Here is a 14,514-nt window from a genome sequence, read left to right as displayed (position 1 = left end):
TTACTGTCTCTCTCTTGCTTTGTTTTAGTTATGGTTAACGATGAAGTTGTTACACCACTTGGTCTCGCTATTTGGCCTGCTGCTGGTAGGCAGCTTTTGTCGAGCTGAGCCAGTTCAATACTGCCAATTCGGCCATGATCATGATGCCAAAGACCAAGTAGATTTCTGTCTGGGCCTTTCCACTCACCTTAACTTTTCCACCAACGCCCACGACATCTACCTCAGTTTCTCAGTCACCCACGACTCGAATCTCGGGTGGACAGCCATCGGCGCCGGTTCTCAAATGGCCGGCTCCCTCATGTTCATTGCCTACGGTGATCCAGGCTCCGGTGAAAATCCAGTGCTAAGTATCCGAACCGTCGATGGTCATCACCAGCCTCGCCTGGTGACGCCCGACGACATGGACGGAGCCGATCTCCGCCTCCTGCAAGCCGCGTGGATGTCTTCCTCGCCATCCGCACATCATGAACAATACGCCCTCTCCACCAGCCAGCGGGCCCAGTCCGCCCATTTCTCTTTGATCTGCTACTCCTGCGCTCGCTGGCCTACAACCCCCATCGTCCCTCTCTCGTCTTCCCAGCCCTGGATCTGGGCCTGGAATAATGAGCAAAAGTTCTCCGTTTACAGTTTCGACGCTCCATTGGATATGCACGCCCACCACCCCGGCAACGGCGGCTGGGGTCGCTTCTACGTTGACATGGCCCGATCCCTCACCCAGCCAGGCTGTTACTACCCTTCCTTTCCACCTCTACGGCCCAATATCAAGACCGTGGGTGCCTCGGATACCCCAATTGGTGTTGCGGGTATAACGATTGCAGCGGGGAATACTTGGCGCAAATTTCAGGCCACAGCACCCCTACAGCGTGCCCATGGGATCCTAATGTCGAACAGCTTTCTCCTCCTTCTTCCTGTCGGTGTGCTAGCTATGCGTAGTGATTCGCCACGCTCATTTACCTACCACTGGATCATGCAGGGGCTAGCGACTACCTGTCTGCTGGTCGGGGCGGGCACCGGTATCGCCTTAAGTCAAGCACATACTCCAGCGCCCAGTCATGGCCATGACAAACGCCATGATGCCGGTTCTGCGACCGCATCGGCCATGTTCACTGCCCATTTTTGGCTCGGTGGGACAGTCGTGGCGTTTCTGCTCGTGCAAATCACATTAGGTTGGTGGCACCATATCATTTTTGTTCGCATCCGCTCTGGGACATGGGTGTCGTACGCGCATATCTGGCTCGGTCGGTTGGAGATGGTCGGGGGCTGTGTAAATCTCTTGATCGGAATGGCGTTAGCGGGATACGACTCGCTAAGTATCGAGGTGGTGGCGGGGCTCATCTTGATAGAGGCGCTGGGTCTGGCATTTTGGGTCTCTTATCGGGCTCAAGTGGTTGCCAGAGCCGCTAGTAAAGGCTGAAGGAATAGATTAGAGCATCTCTTTACTCTATCTTACTGCTTTTAGAGAGGGTGGATGCGACTCCAGCAGAATTCTCAGCGTCCTCGGTACACCGGGTTACTATTTCGGTCGAAAAACATCAGAAGAATCTATATATAAACCAATACATAGGAGTAGCAGGCAGATTTAGCAGGGGCAGATAGGGCGGGTGCTACGGAAAATAGCACACCCAGCTAACATCTACTCCAAGGGTGGCTATCACATTGGAAGATATCGAAGATATCTAAAGTCTTCTTTGCAAAGCCCCAGATTACTCGAGCGCACTGTTGATTTGTCTATGTGAAGCACTTTTCCCCCAGCTGGGACAAAGGCTCTGGTTGTCTCCAGATCTGCACACATAGTTCGCGGTCCTTCGCGCCCTTCTTAATTTGAACGGTAGGACGCAAAGGACCGAGCACCTAAGCCATTAAAATTGACAGGATCTGTTTTTCTATTGTGTTAGAATTCGTCGTCTATTTTTGGATGTTGTCGTCTCCTGTTTTAGATTGCTTTCTCTATTGTGTTGGGCTTCGCTGTCTACTATGTTGGGCTTTGTCGTCTACTGTTTCAGGAATCTTTTTCTGTTGGGCTAGACATTCTATAAGTACCTCTTCGTCAGCTCATCAACTCATAATAAAGTTCTAACTATATCTTCACCCTAGAACATAGCGTCTAAGATAGACGGCCGAGAGCAAACGCCACCGGCATTCTGTTGCAAAGAAGAACAAAATGATAACTCAACCTTATTGCGGTATATTGATCGTAACTTTGCCGTCCTGGAGTTGCTTACGATAGGCTCCCAGAGGGACATAAGCGTGTCGACACAAGCGACGAAGAAGAAGACGAAGACGACCGTGAGGGCAGCCAGGAGGGTATAGAGGCGGCTAGGCGGTTTTTTATGGAATGCAGGGAAAGCAAGTCACAGGTCCTAAGCCGGAAAACGAACTATCATTGTATTGACGCCTTCGATGAGGGAGCATCATCAAACAGTATATAACAGAAGAGGCTGTAAGCTATCTGAGAACGCTTTCTGAAGACCTTCATGCTGGTAGATATCCAACCTCCCTCTGTTCAACATCCTAACGGTTGCTAATTTGAGCCAGCTATCGCTATCTTTCTCTTCAAAAGACCAGGTGAAATTAACGATGCTTGTCCTAGAGCTGAATCAGAGGATTTGGATTCCAATCTAGGAAATTCCGTTAATGAGAAGGAACTATCCAATTTTATAGACAGAAATTTTGGTTCTATTATCAAGCTGTGAGTTTCTCTTTGTCACCAATGAGAACCCAAGAGATGAGCTAACATCAAGTTAGGTCAAAATATGAGATCCATTTTGAAAATCGCGGGGGAGTGACTCCAAAGCCTGGAGAGCCCTGGCAGTTTCGTATGTAAGGGGAAGCAGATGACCAGGTGACGATATCAAAAAACCAACATATGTACGTACATTGTAGGTAGAACAGAACCACTTTACTATGGAGAAGTACATAGCTATGTATGTAGTCGTATCATCTTTCCAAGGTTACTAATTGTAGCTTACCACCTACTCCGTAATACCACACAGAGTAGGCAAATAAACCTCAGTGTCTATTGAATTTATTTTTGTCAATCAACAGAGACAAACATCAATGTAAATTATAACTTCAGAATGAAGCGTATCATTACAGTCAGATCCAAGTGGAAAAAAAATCCCTCTCTAACGCGGGGTAAATAAAAGTGATGTAGCCGCCCCCAATGAATGTGGAGCGGGAAAAAAAAACAGGTTCAGTGATTTCGCTGATCAATATCATGGTTTGTTCGAGACTTGAAAGATTCCAGAATTATATCCAGTTCTAAGCACTTTTTTTCTACATCTTAAAGTATAGTACACTAATTCCTCGATACTACCTTTACGAATTGAAAAGAATTCCACGCAACATAGGCATGAGTGAACTAGCTCGGTAGAAACTTTAGATTACAACGCGCACAAGGGAAAGCCACCGATGCTAGTCCGCAGTGAAGCGGGAAGCAGGGTCAAGTCTTTGACAAAAAGAAAAACGTATCTTAACTAAGACTCATTGGAGCTTTTTAGTTACCACCGCAGTTCTTGATGGTGGGCTTGACGTTGGAGCGGATAGAACCAGAGGAGGAACCGAGCTTCTCGATCTCGCGGACAACTTTCATGGACTCCTCGTCAGCGACCTCGCCGAAAACGACGTGCTTGCCATCGAGCCAAGAGGTGACAACGGTGGTGATGAAGAACTGGGAGCCGTTGCTAAAGAGATTACTGTTAGATTGATTCTGGGTGTTGTTAAATAAGATGACTTACGTGTTGGGGCCAGCGTTGGCCATGGACAGGAGACCAGGCTTGGTGTGCTTCAGGATGAAGTTCTCATCGGGGAACTTATCGCCGTAGATGGAACGACCACCGGTACCCTATTCCGAAGAACATAAGTCAGAGTTATTGGGAAATTAGGATTCAGTAAATACTCACGTTGCCACGGGTGAAGTCACCACCCTGGAGCATGAACTCGGGGATAACACGGTGGAAAGCAGAGCCCTTGTAGCCCTTGCCGGTCTCAGCGTTGCAGAGCTCAGCGAAGTTCTTGGCGGTCTTGGGGACCTTGTCAGCGAAGAGGGTGAAGTTGATGCGGCCGATCTTGGCTAAAGCGGGAGTCAGTAACAATTACCAATGGCATTATCATGATAAAAAAGTCCAAAGTACTCTTGAAAGTAGTCGAAGGGACATGAAGTACTAGCAGGCAGCAGGGTGAAGCTGAAGTGGAGGGGCAAAATATCTCTGCCCCGCCACAAATGAAGGGACCAGGAAGACAGAGGATAAAACTTACGGGCAGGAGCGCCGGCGGGCTGGTACTCAACCTCGAAGAAAGCGGAAGTGTTGGACATAGCGGCGGCTGATGATGCGAAAGATCGGGTTGCGGGATGGAAAGTAGAGCAATTGGAAAGGGAAGAAGAGAAGAGGGAGCGAGGTGGGGTTATTGTTCTCAATCGGCAGAACATGGTGAGGGGCAGGGCGGAACGGGTGAACACGGGTGCCGGGCTACTTTTGGGTTAGCGTATTCGGTATACCATAAATAACACTTGTGCATTTTCTGCCTGAGGCTGGAATTAGAGCTTCTCCAGACTCCAGGGGCTATCACAACTTTACCCAGTGAGGTCTTTGGGAGGAAGTGGGTGGAATCTAGAGTTCACTCTAATCTCCATATGACAAGGAACCAAGCTCACTTACAAATGAAATATAAATTGATGAGGAATGGGTACGAGAAGTAGAAAGGAGGAAAAAACTGAAGCTCAATGCCAAAAAACGCCTAGAGCCTTGATTATGTAACTCCCGGAATATTCCCGGTCTTCCGAGGATCGATGGGTACGATATAGGAACTCTAGGGACTAGTCGGCATTAAAGGGGTAAACTCGCATTGATTATTAGCATGAACTCAATGGCAACACCGGTTCACTCAATGTTCAATGGACAAATCTAGAGGCGTAGAGTAATGTGGACTGAAATAAGACTTGAATGGTGGCGTTGATTATTGGTATGATCACTGAAAAGAAGCATTCAATGTATGCAGCACATACAAATGTAAAAACGAAATAATAGCCCATCGAGAAGTCATGACCAGAGGCCAAAAAATAGACCATCAAGAAATCATCATAGAACAAATTGACACAAGATCCAGTCAAGAAACCTACGTATGTAGATAAGAAGAGGCTCAAATAAAGTACAAAGAAGAGAAGAAGAAGAAAAGAGCAACAAGGTAAAAAAAGCCAGGAGGCCACAAAGCTCGGGGCATCATTTCAACATAGTCCACTCGTTGCCATCGCTGAAAAAGGAGAAAAACTAAATAAACAGAAACTTCAACGTTCGACTCGGATCCTGATCCGATCCGATTTCATTACCGAAAATCCTCCTCTTCCTCCTCGTAGGTCGCTTCGAGGCGCTGGACGAGATCCTTGGTCTGTCTCGCGATCTCGAATGCAATCGGCGGGAGTTTGTTGGTGATTTCACGCAATTGCTCCGGGGTTGAGGCGTCCTCGCCATCTTTGGCGGTCGTTTCTAGGCGGTTGTGGCATTTTTCTAGGGCGACAATGGCGGGTTCGGAGGCCTCGCGGAGGGCAGCGTCGGCACTGCGCTCGTGCATTAGGTGCTGCGTAGCGCCGACAACATTTTTGACGACGCTGGATATGGCGGAGACATGCGTTTGCACGGTTTGGAGGTTGTCCTCAGCGCGGATGCTGGCTACCAGTGCTTGGATGGATTGTACCATGCCATCCGTTTGATCTTCGACGTACAGCTGATATTCTCGTTAGTATATTGTTCGTTGTGATGGGTTCTAGAATGCTTACCTTGAGCTCTAGTACCTCGTGATCCTCTTGCACATGTCCCCAGCCATGGTTGATGCCATTTGTGAGTCCATTCTGTGCAGGGAACTGAGACTCGTCTGGTTGGCTCATAGCACTATAAACAGAGTTATTGCTCATCCGCTTTTGGCTGGCGGAGGTATCGAAGTAGTCAGGGAATTGCTCCTGTGAGACATCCACCTCATCATGTTCATCTTCCAGATCATCAGCGGTCGATGGCTGGATCTTCACTGCCCGAATCAGCTCAATGATAGCGGTGCAGAGATGCGAGGCCGCGGCATCAAGGAGTGACACCGGCGACAGACCGCTCGAACTGGCAAAGTTGCGCGTAGCGGTGATCAGGTTGTTTGCAGTGGTGGACACTTGGCCCTTGGCCTTGGTCCACAGAGCAGCTGATCCATCAGAGGAGTGATCCACGTCCTGGAGAATATGACGAACTGCCACAACGACCATCTTAATCTGTTGAAGCACTACGCGCGGTTCCTCGAACCGAGCGACTCGGAGGAGCTCGTCGACTGACATCTGAAATTTGGTCACATGGATATTCTTGACCAACCCGTCGACTTGCACCAGCTCGTGCTCTTGGGTGAGAACACTGGCGTCGGGCCGAGAGTCGGCAAATCCACCGGAGGACGTTCGAAGATGCCGCAGTTGCGACTTGACCTTGGCGTAGCGGTGCTTCCACTCGTTTGCGTCGGCCTCCAGTCTGTGGACTTCATTGGAGAGCTGTTCTTCGCGCTCCCAGTTAGTATGACTCTCTGCTATGAGATTCTTGATTTCCACAAAGGAAGCCGATGCCTCCCGGCGGACCTCATCGGTAATCTGTTTTTGCTGCTGTAGCTCTGCCTGAAGATTCAGGTGCTGGTTTTCCAAATCAGAATAGCGCTCTTGCAGGCCGGTATACTCGACACTACGAGACGAGTCATCGGGCTGGCTACGGAGATCCTGTTCCATGGCATCACGCTCTGCTCGAACGCGCTCAAGCTCAACCTGGAGCGAGCTGTTCAAATTCTCCGCTTTTGAGACCTTGGTCTCGAGATCGTGGCGCAAGTCATCCCACTCCTGACGCTCGCTGTGGCTGATGCCGGAGGAATCAGCATCTTGTGCGGATTGAGCCAGCTCTTCGTCCTTGGCGCGAACCAATTCTTCCAGTTTTTCGATCTTATCCTGCAAAGCGGATACCTGTGTTTGGCTTTCCACCAACAGTCTTCGCTCATTGTCACCCAATGTCGTTGTGGTACCCCGTCGACTCAGAACAGCATCTAAAGCGAACGCATCGCTGCGAGCATCATCTTCGTCTTCCGGTCCCATGTCGTCGCTGTCTTCAACCATTGTACTTTTGTTCGGGACCATCGTGTTGCTTTGGAAAGACCGAGGGAACGGTCCGTCTCCATTCGCAGACGGTGGGCCTTGCATGGAGCCGCTACGCGGTGGGAATGGACTGCCCGGCGGGCCACCCGAGGGATATCCTCGGCCCATGCGCGAAGGAGGGCCCCGGGAAGACTGCGAAGTACGAGCGCTTGGAGGACCCATGTTGGGACCCGGGGGGCCACGGTAATCTCGACTGGTGAAATGCGGGAAGCGGCGCTCTAGCTCGCAGAACACATCGGTCGCCAAATCTCGGAACCGCACATGATGAAGCGCGGCGAGCCTTTGGCGAGCATGGTTGCGTTTCTCGTGAAAATCAGCGCGAGGTGGTAGGTAGGGAGGCACGTCTGTGCGAGGTGGTCGGCCGGGAGGCGGCGAGGCCTGCTGCCGCCGGATCAATTCATCGAAAACGTCCGTGGAAAGTTCGTGGAACTGGGTTGGTGACAACCGCAGTAGTTTATCTCTGGCTTTGTTCGACTTCCCACGTTCGTCGTTCACCGTGCCCTCTAGGAATCTTCTGAAGACCACATAGTGCTTGCCAAGGATCTCCTCCATCTGGCGATATCGTCTTTCATCGCGCGGGCCTTTCCCTACTGTTCCGACACTGGATCTCGCGGCGACCGAACTGGGCGGGGATGGATTGCTGCTCAAGTTGGAGGGTGAGAGTGAAGGGGGTGGCCCATTGGGACTTAGAGGTGCGGTGGGTGTGCCGGGGACGCCAGAGAGCGGAGGGGTGGCTAGGTTGGGCCGAGACGTAGGGAATGTGGGCGAGAAGGGCGATTCCGACTTTCCATACTGGTTCAAGCCGGACCAGTCGCTACCATCGACAGAGACAGGCGACATGGCTCCCGAACCGCCATTCATATCAGTCCAAAGTAAGGCGCTCCAGGCTTCTCCGGTGAATATTCGATATTCACTATGTCCACTATCCAGGAGCTGTCACGGATAACCGATAAAAGCACTTTGTCACAAAAAATAGTCCCCCGTATTCTCCACCAGGATTCCAACGATCTGAGACAATGGAGCCGAGGGGAAGTCGTAATCGGCCACGAGTGAGGACTAAGAAGTGAAAAGAAGTGAACACCAAATACCAAATCCAAATGAGTGAAGGATTTGATGCAGGGGGTCTTAGTTGGTCTAAGTTTGCGTAGGGAGAAGAAAGTGTGAGGTCGTAAACTCCGAACTTCCCTTTCCCAGCTTTCCCTTACTGCCTGATACCCGCCAGTACTTCCTTACAGGTAGCACCGTAAGTATTCATTTATGTACCACTTGGTTACAACATTGAATATGATCTCAGATCTTACTACATAGATCATGTCTAGATACATATGGAGTACAACATAACTATGTTTAGCATCTTCAGCTGAATATAAAGATAGTTCTTTAATTTATAGCTTCTAACATCTGAAAAATCTGTGACTTTTCTAGTTGTATGTGTATTGATACTAGGCCAAGGGGCTAAGGGCTGGTCAATTTAAGGATGCAGGGATGTCGCATGCATATACATTAGCCATAAACATATTTAATTTCAAGTAAATAGAGTGGTTGGATTCTACAACTACATGTATCTGAAATCCTACACATGTACGTAAGTGCAAGTAAACAAGTAGAATCCCTTTGTACGGTATCAAAAATAGTGTATGTTTATAGGTAAACACCCCAAATACACCGATTCAGGAGTAGACAAATCTAGGCCCTTTCGCTCTCCTCGGGCCACAATTCATTCCGTACGAGTAAGTCCACTCTACGGAGTACGAAGGTACTTCAATATGTACATATGGACTCCGTAGGTATTATTTCAAGGTTGAAGGTACATTATAAACATATTTTCACAGTATAATATAATTCTTTCATTCAAAACTTTAAATACACACTTCATTAACTCGCTCTAATGCTTCGGAGCGTTGATTTTAGGAGCTCTGCCTTGCCTCTATTTCCATCTATGAATGTCCAAGCAGATAAAAAAAATTCGGCTAGGTCTTCCGGTAATCGTTCCTGAAAGTATGGAACTCTGGAGGTCTGGAGGTCTGGATGCGAAGACATGGGCCATGCATGGTCTGCAGTCTGCATCAAAAAAGGGATATCGAGCACGTTGTACAATCGCCCGTGAGCCAGAAGGATTGGGTCATGTCATCTTCATTTATTTGGAGGTCATGGAAAGGCCGCGGGCGGCACCAACGGCCGATGACACGGGGGTGGAGGACCGCGTTGGGGCGGCGCTGCGGTTGTGCGCCATGTGCGCCTTGACAAGATGACCGGCGGCAAGGGCGGAGCACAGACTTAGCTCACCGGCGAGAACGGAGGCGGCGATAATGCGGGAGAGTTGGCGAGCGTTCTCACCTGGGGACGTGGGGTGGGCTCCGCGGACTCCGAGGAGGTCCAGCATGGCACCTTGGCCTTCGAGGATGGTACCACCACCAATGGTGCCCACCTCGATAGAGGGCATGGACACGGCGATCTGAAGGTTACCGTTGTTGCTAGAATGTCGTTAGTATAGGTTATTGACAGGGTATGGTGGGAAATAGCTTACTTCTTCATGGTGGTGATACAACTGCTGCTCTCGACGTTCTGGGCGGGATCTTGACCAGTGGCCAAGAAAATGGCAGACACGATGTTGGAGGCGTGAGCGTTGAAACCACCCAAGCTGCCTGCCATCGCACTTCCGATCAAGTTCTTGCTGACGTTCAGCTCGACCAGTGCGTCGACATCACTCTTGAGCACGCTCTTGACGATATGACCGGGGATGATGGCCTCCGCCACGACAGACTTGCCGCGGCCGTCAGTCCAGTTGATAGCAGCGGACTTCTTATCTGTGCAGAAGTTACCAGAAAGCGAGATGATGTCCATGTCATTGAATCCACACTCCTTGGACATGACGTCCAGCGCCTTCTCACATCCCTTGGAGATCATGTTCATGCCCATGGCATCACCAGTGGTGGTCTTGAAGCGAATGTACAGGTAGGTTCCGGCGAGAGCAGTCTTGAGACTCTGCAGACGGGCGAAACGACTCGTGGAGTTGAAAGCAGCCATGATGATGCTGCGACCTTCCTCGGAGTCGATCCAGACCTTGGCGGCGGCAGCCCGGGCCAGGGTCGGGAATGTAACGCAGGGTCCACGAGTCATACCATCGCCAGTCAGAACAGTCACAGCACCACCACCGGCGTTGATGGCCTTGGAGCCACGGCTGGTACTAGCCACCAACACACCTTCAGTAGTGGCCATAGGGATGAAGTAGTTTTGTCCATCAATGTTGATAGGACCAGCAACACCGAGAGGAAGGGGCAGGTAACCAATGACGTTCTCACAGCAAGCACCGTGGACGAGACCATAGTTGTAGTCCTTGTAGGGAAGCTTGGATTCCTCCAAAGTAGAGGTGATAGCAGAGGTAGCAGGAGTGCGGGAAACGACAGATCGGCGAATCTTCACAGCACGAGTGAAAGCATCAACACGGCTCATCAGATTCTCGTCCTCCATGGATTTCTCCAGAGCGTAACCAGGAAGCTTTCCACGGAGAGAGAGATCAATCAATTCCTCATCGGTAAGAATGGGGGCACGCTTCGCCTTGAGCAGCGCCTCGCACTCCTCAGGAGTCCGGTTGGATTCCTTATTGGGCTCAAATTTGGGGTAGACTTTTGGTGCCACGACAGGCTCAACAGGAGCGGCGGGTGCCTCAGGCTCCTTGATACTCCAGCGGGCAGCGTTGAATAGATAGCCATTGAGAATGATGCTCAGAGTCAGAGCGGCGATGATCCACTTGCTGATGAAGGGGTCTTCCACGCTCTTGAGCAGGCTCTCGAGAACCTTGCCGCCAACGGCGTCCAAAAATTGATCAGAGTATTCGATGTCAAACGAACCAGACTCGAGAGGAGCTGCGTAGTGAACAGAGGGGTACTCCAACTTGTACTTAATGGGTGAGAGAATTGTAACCACAGTCTCTTGCCTCTGGCTCTTGGCAGCTACATAGACAGTATCCAAGCCATTTTCGGCGACCTTGAAGGGATCGATGGGGGTAGGAGCCAAGACACTGGAGAAACGGGAAAGCAGGCCACCGTTGCCGGTGTTCCGGAAAGGAATGGCTGACATGTTCACAACATTAACCAAAATCAGACCACCAACCATGAGAATCTTGAACCGGCGCACATTGCTGGACTTGATCTTACGTCCGAAGATGCTAGTATCGGCTTCATTGCTGCCAGATCCGGCGCTGGGCCAGTCGTTGCTAGAAGCGACGTTCTCAGCGACACTGTGGGTAATTCCATCTTCTTCCAAAGCCTTGCGCAGAGCCACGTGACGCTTGATACGAGTAATCTCGAGCTTGATGCAAAGAATGGTGGTGTAGAAGGTGAAGAGGAGCACGCAGTCAAAGAACAAGATCAAGGCCGCAAGGAAGCAGAACTGCTGGAGACCGCCCTGAACGCCAGAAGCGGCACCCAATGCCAACAGACCAATTTCAATGCAGTAATGCTGGACAATCTCGAAACCTTGGTCCTTGATAGCTGCTGTGATGGAGTCCTGAATAGATCTGGGTGTGCTCGAGGCCAGAGGACGGGGAGCAGCACCGGGACGAGGCCGACGGTTATCAACAGAAGCCTTGAGAACAGCCCGGGTCAGCATTATCGGCTTCTCAAATCCAATGGTCACAACCAAGAATGGTAGACCCTCGGAGAGCAGAAGCAGATTGATCGGCACGCCGAGCTTGGTGGTCACGTGCAAGCCAAACAGGAAGGCAAAAGCACCAGAAAGGAGCACGGTAGCCGCAAGCCAAAAGTTGGAGCCTAGTCGGCGCATTGAGAAGAAAAGTGAAACAAAGCTCAGGTGCATAGAAATGTAGCCAAGAGCCATGATCACAATATCAATGGTCTCCGCGTGCTTGATCAGATCCACAAATGAACCCCAGGCATCCGCAACCCAGAGCTTGATAGCTCTGCGCGATCCATAGGCAGGGCCACGAGCAGCTCTCATGATCCACATCTTGGATTCTTCTTCGTCCTCTTCGTTGGAGGGGTTGGGGATCTCCTGCACAGCCTTCAAGAGCTCTGACACCTGCTCAAATGGCACGGTGTACACCAGGGAAGAGTCAGAGGTGAACTGCGAGAACAGATTCGGGGTATAAGGAACAGAGCTGGCGGAGACATTGGCAGGAACCGGGACATCATCAGCTGTAGGAGCACTGGAAGTAGAATCCGGGAAGATAAGGGTAGTCAGGGCCAGGTGCTGAGCGGCAGGCTTCTCGATCTAAATTTCCACCTCAGTCAATCTTTCGTTCACAATCCACTTTTGGAAAGAAGCGGGCTTACCTCCGAGTCGGTCCACATGTCCTCCGCCTGCCACTTCCATGAAGTCGATTCTCCAAGTCGCAGATTACGGCTGCCTTGGAGCAGAGCATCTGTATCCACTTGTCCAGCGACACTTTGGGCATCCCTGCTGGTGTCCAGCAGGCTGCCTTCCAGAAGACCCACATAGGTTGTACTAGCGAGAATGGCGATCACCACGAGGGTGTGAATTGGGTGGACACAGGCACGGCGAGAGATAGACTGAAGACCAGACACGACTTGACGGCGGATCCAGCTAGGTCGAGCTTCCTGGTCTTCCTCGGTTGAGCGAAGCTGTTTAGAGATGAACGAAGTAGCCATGGTGACGAGTCGCGGGGAGCGGTGAGGACGTCTGTTGAAGGCGTTTGGGGGTGTTGTTTGTTAAGACGGTCCGCAGGGACCAAGGCCTGCAAGGAAAACCGTCGGGTGATGTTATACACCCTCAAGCGTGAAGTAGAATCTGAGTATTAAGCACCTAGATGTAGGACCGCATGTGGGCTGCACGAGTCGGTGTTTCAGGGACTGGCCGTTCCACTGGGACTTTTTTTTTCGGACTGATTTTTTTGCATGTTAGATGGGACATGAATTGCCATGGAGTAACCTATAACATACCAAGAGAGCAAAAAAAGACAGGAACACACAAGGCACAGCCCGGACCTTTGCAATTGAGGATGGGGAAAAAGCGCGGGATAGAAGGGCCCCCTGAAGTAAAATAATAGTCCCGAACCGCGACTGGAATTAAGTATCGCCGACAACGGGTCGCCAAGCCCTTCAGTGGGGAATTTGGTTCGGGTTTCCTTTGTAATTTAAATAGTTTTGAAGAAAGAGATTTGGTAAATTATTGGAAAGACATAGAATAGTTTAAGTAGATTGAGCAGATTAAGTAAATTATGTGGATTGAGTAGATTATGCAGATTATATGTAGGAATGTAGGGGCGATCCGTGCAAAAAGACATACAGTAAGACAATAGATAGAACAATACGAAGATCGAGTTACGCCAACTGGATCTCAAAGAAACGTATGCAAGATGAAATCAGTAAAATCAAGGATTGAGCCTTAGAACCTTGGAAGGTTTCAAAAGAAATTCCTTTAACTCCAATGCAAGAAACCCCATTTATGTAGGCAGCGTACAAGCCTTTTATTATATATTTACCCAGAACCCTCTTAAATTTTTTCCTGAGTGGCAACAACAAATCAGAGTTAGTTCGAGCTATCTGCCGAACGGGTATTCGTTTATCTTCCTGCAGCCTGTCGATCCCGGTGTGCCTTTGTTGGAGTTGATCGCAGACGTGGGTTGTACAATGTCGTAGATAAAAGCATGATTCCTACTCCCTACGTTGGTAACTTTTATCTCTTGCCACGTACCTAGAAAGGATAAGATAGTTCTACACACCAGATCAATGTGGGAGACACCGATCAGCAGTCTCCACTCTCTTCTTCCAGGGTTACTTAGCGTACAAAAAAGCAAAGAGCGGTTTGTTCCGTCCACGTCAGCTCTGGTCTGAAAAGGCAAGTGACAGAGCTGCTTACCTGTCCAATCCGCTATTTCATATCTGAAAAAAACAGAGTCCACTAAATTTGTCTCATGCCTGAAAATGCCAAAAACATAATAGAATCCACTGGGTGGAGTCTCGGAGGAATCTGATAAAAATCTGATAACTCGAGTCAAATCATCTCCTCCGGTTGCTCCGGTGTAGACTCCATATATCCATAATAAACTCGGTAACCGAGCTTGCCAAGCGAAATAAAAATCAGAAGAGATGAGATAAGATCGTTTTCGTCTCGGAGAATCCCGAGTGCGGTATTTACTCCGTAAAGTAACTAGAATGGAGTCAATAATATGAAAAGGTGGAAGATGCGAGGCATGTAGTGTGCTGCAAGTGAGTGCTAGCGGTGTGTACACCGCATAATAAGTATTTTTTCTTCTTCCCCTTGCCTTGAGCAGAAAGAGCTATAATACATAATGCAGCCCGAAAGAACCAAATCACCTCGTTATCCATACGCTTGACCGGAACGTAGAGATATATAAGAATCTTCTGACACTA

The 14,514-nt window shown here is 49.8% G+C and overlaps 4 protein-coding genes across 4 annotated transcripts; 1 reads left to right on the top strand and 3 right to left on the bottom strand.

Moving 5' to 3' along the window:
- Positions 1–40: 40 nt before the first annotated feature.
- N7529_005560 (cytochrome and DOMON domain-containing protein) lies at positions 41–1,414 on the top strand (the record flags this gene model as incomplete). The annotated part of the gene is made up of 1 exon (XM_057241087.1): positions 41–1,414. The coding sequence occupies one exon, from the start codon at positions 41–43 to the stop codon at positions 1,412–1,414; it is 1,374 nt and encodes a 457-aa protein (XP_057096446.1).
- Positions 1,415–3,496: 2,082 nt separating this feature from the next.
- Positions 3,497–4,429, bottom strand: cyp4 (peptidyl-prolyl cis-trans isomerase; the record flags this gene model as incomplete). Its single annotated transcript, XM_057241086.1, has 4 exons — positions 3,497–3,683; positions 3,738–3,844; positions 3,903–4,072; positions 4,258–4,429. The coding sequence occupies 4 exons, from the start codon at positions 4,427–4,429 to the stop codon at positions 3,497–3,499; spliced, it is 636 nt and encodes a 211-aa protein (XP_057096445.1).
- Positions 4,430–5,322: 893 nt separating this feature from the next.
- On the bottom strand, positions 5,323–8,020 carry N7529_005558 (putative cell polarity protein; the record flags this gene model as incomplete). The annotated part of the gene is made up of 2 exons (XM_057241085.1): positions 5,323–5,721; positions 5,774–8,020. 2 exons carry the CDS (start codon positions 8,018–8,020, stop codon positions 5,323–5,325), a joined length of 2,646 nt encoding a protein of 881 aa, XP_057096444.1.
- A 1,276-nt stretch (positions 8,021–9,296) lies between these two features.
- On the bottom strand, positions 9,297–12,789 carry hmg1 (HMG-CoA reductase; the record flags this gene model as incomplete). The annotated part of the gene is made up of 3 exons (XM_057241084.1): positions 9,297–9,633; positions 9,687–12,391; positions 12,454–12,789. The coding sequence occupies 3 exons, from the start codon at positions 12,787–12,789 to the stop codon at positions 9,297–9,299; spliced, it is 3,378 nt and encodes a 1,125-aa protein (XP_057096443.1).
- Positions 12,790–14,514: the final 1,725 nt, after the last annotated feature.

This window comes from Penicillium soppii (genome assembly GCF_028829465.1).
Source record: "Penicillium soppii strain IBT 18220 chromosome Unknown utg000005l, whole genome shotgun sequence".
Taxonomy (NCBI): domain Eukaryota; kingdom Fungi; phylum Ascomycota; class Eurotiomycetes; order Eurotiales; family Aspergillaceae; genus Penicillium; species Penicillium soppii.
Note: the sequence above shows the minus strand (reverse complement) of the source record. Positions and strands in the feature narration are given on the sequence as shown.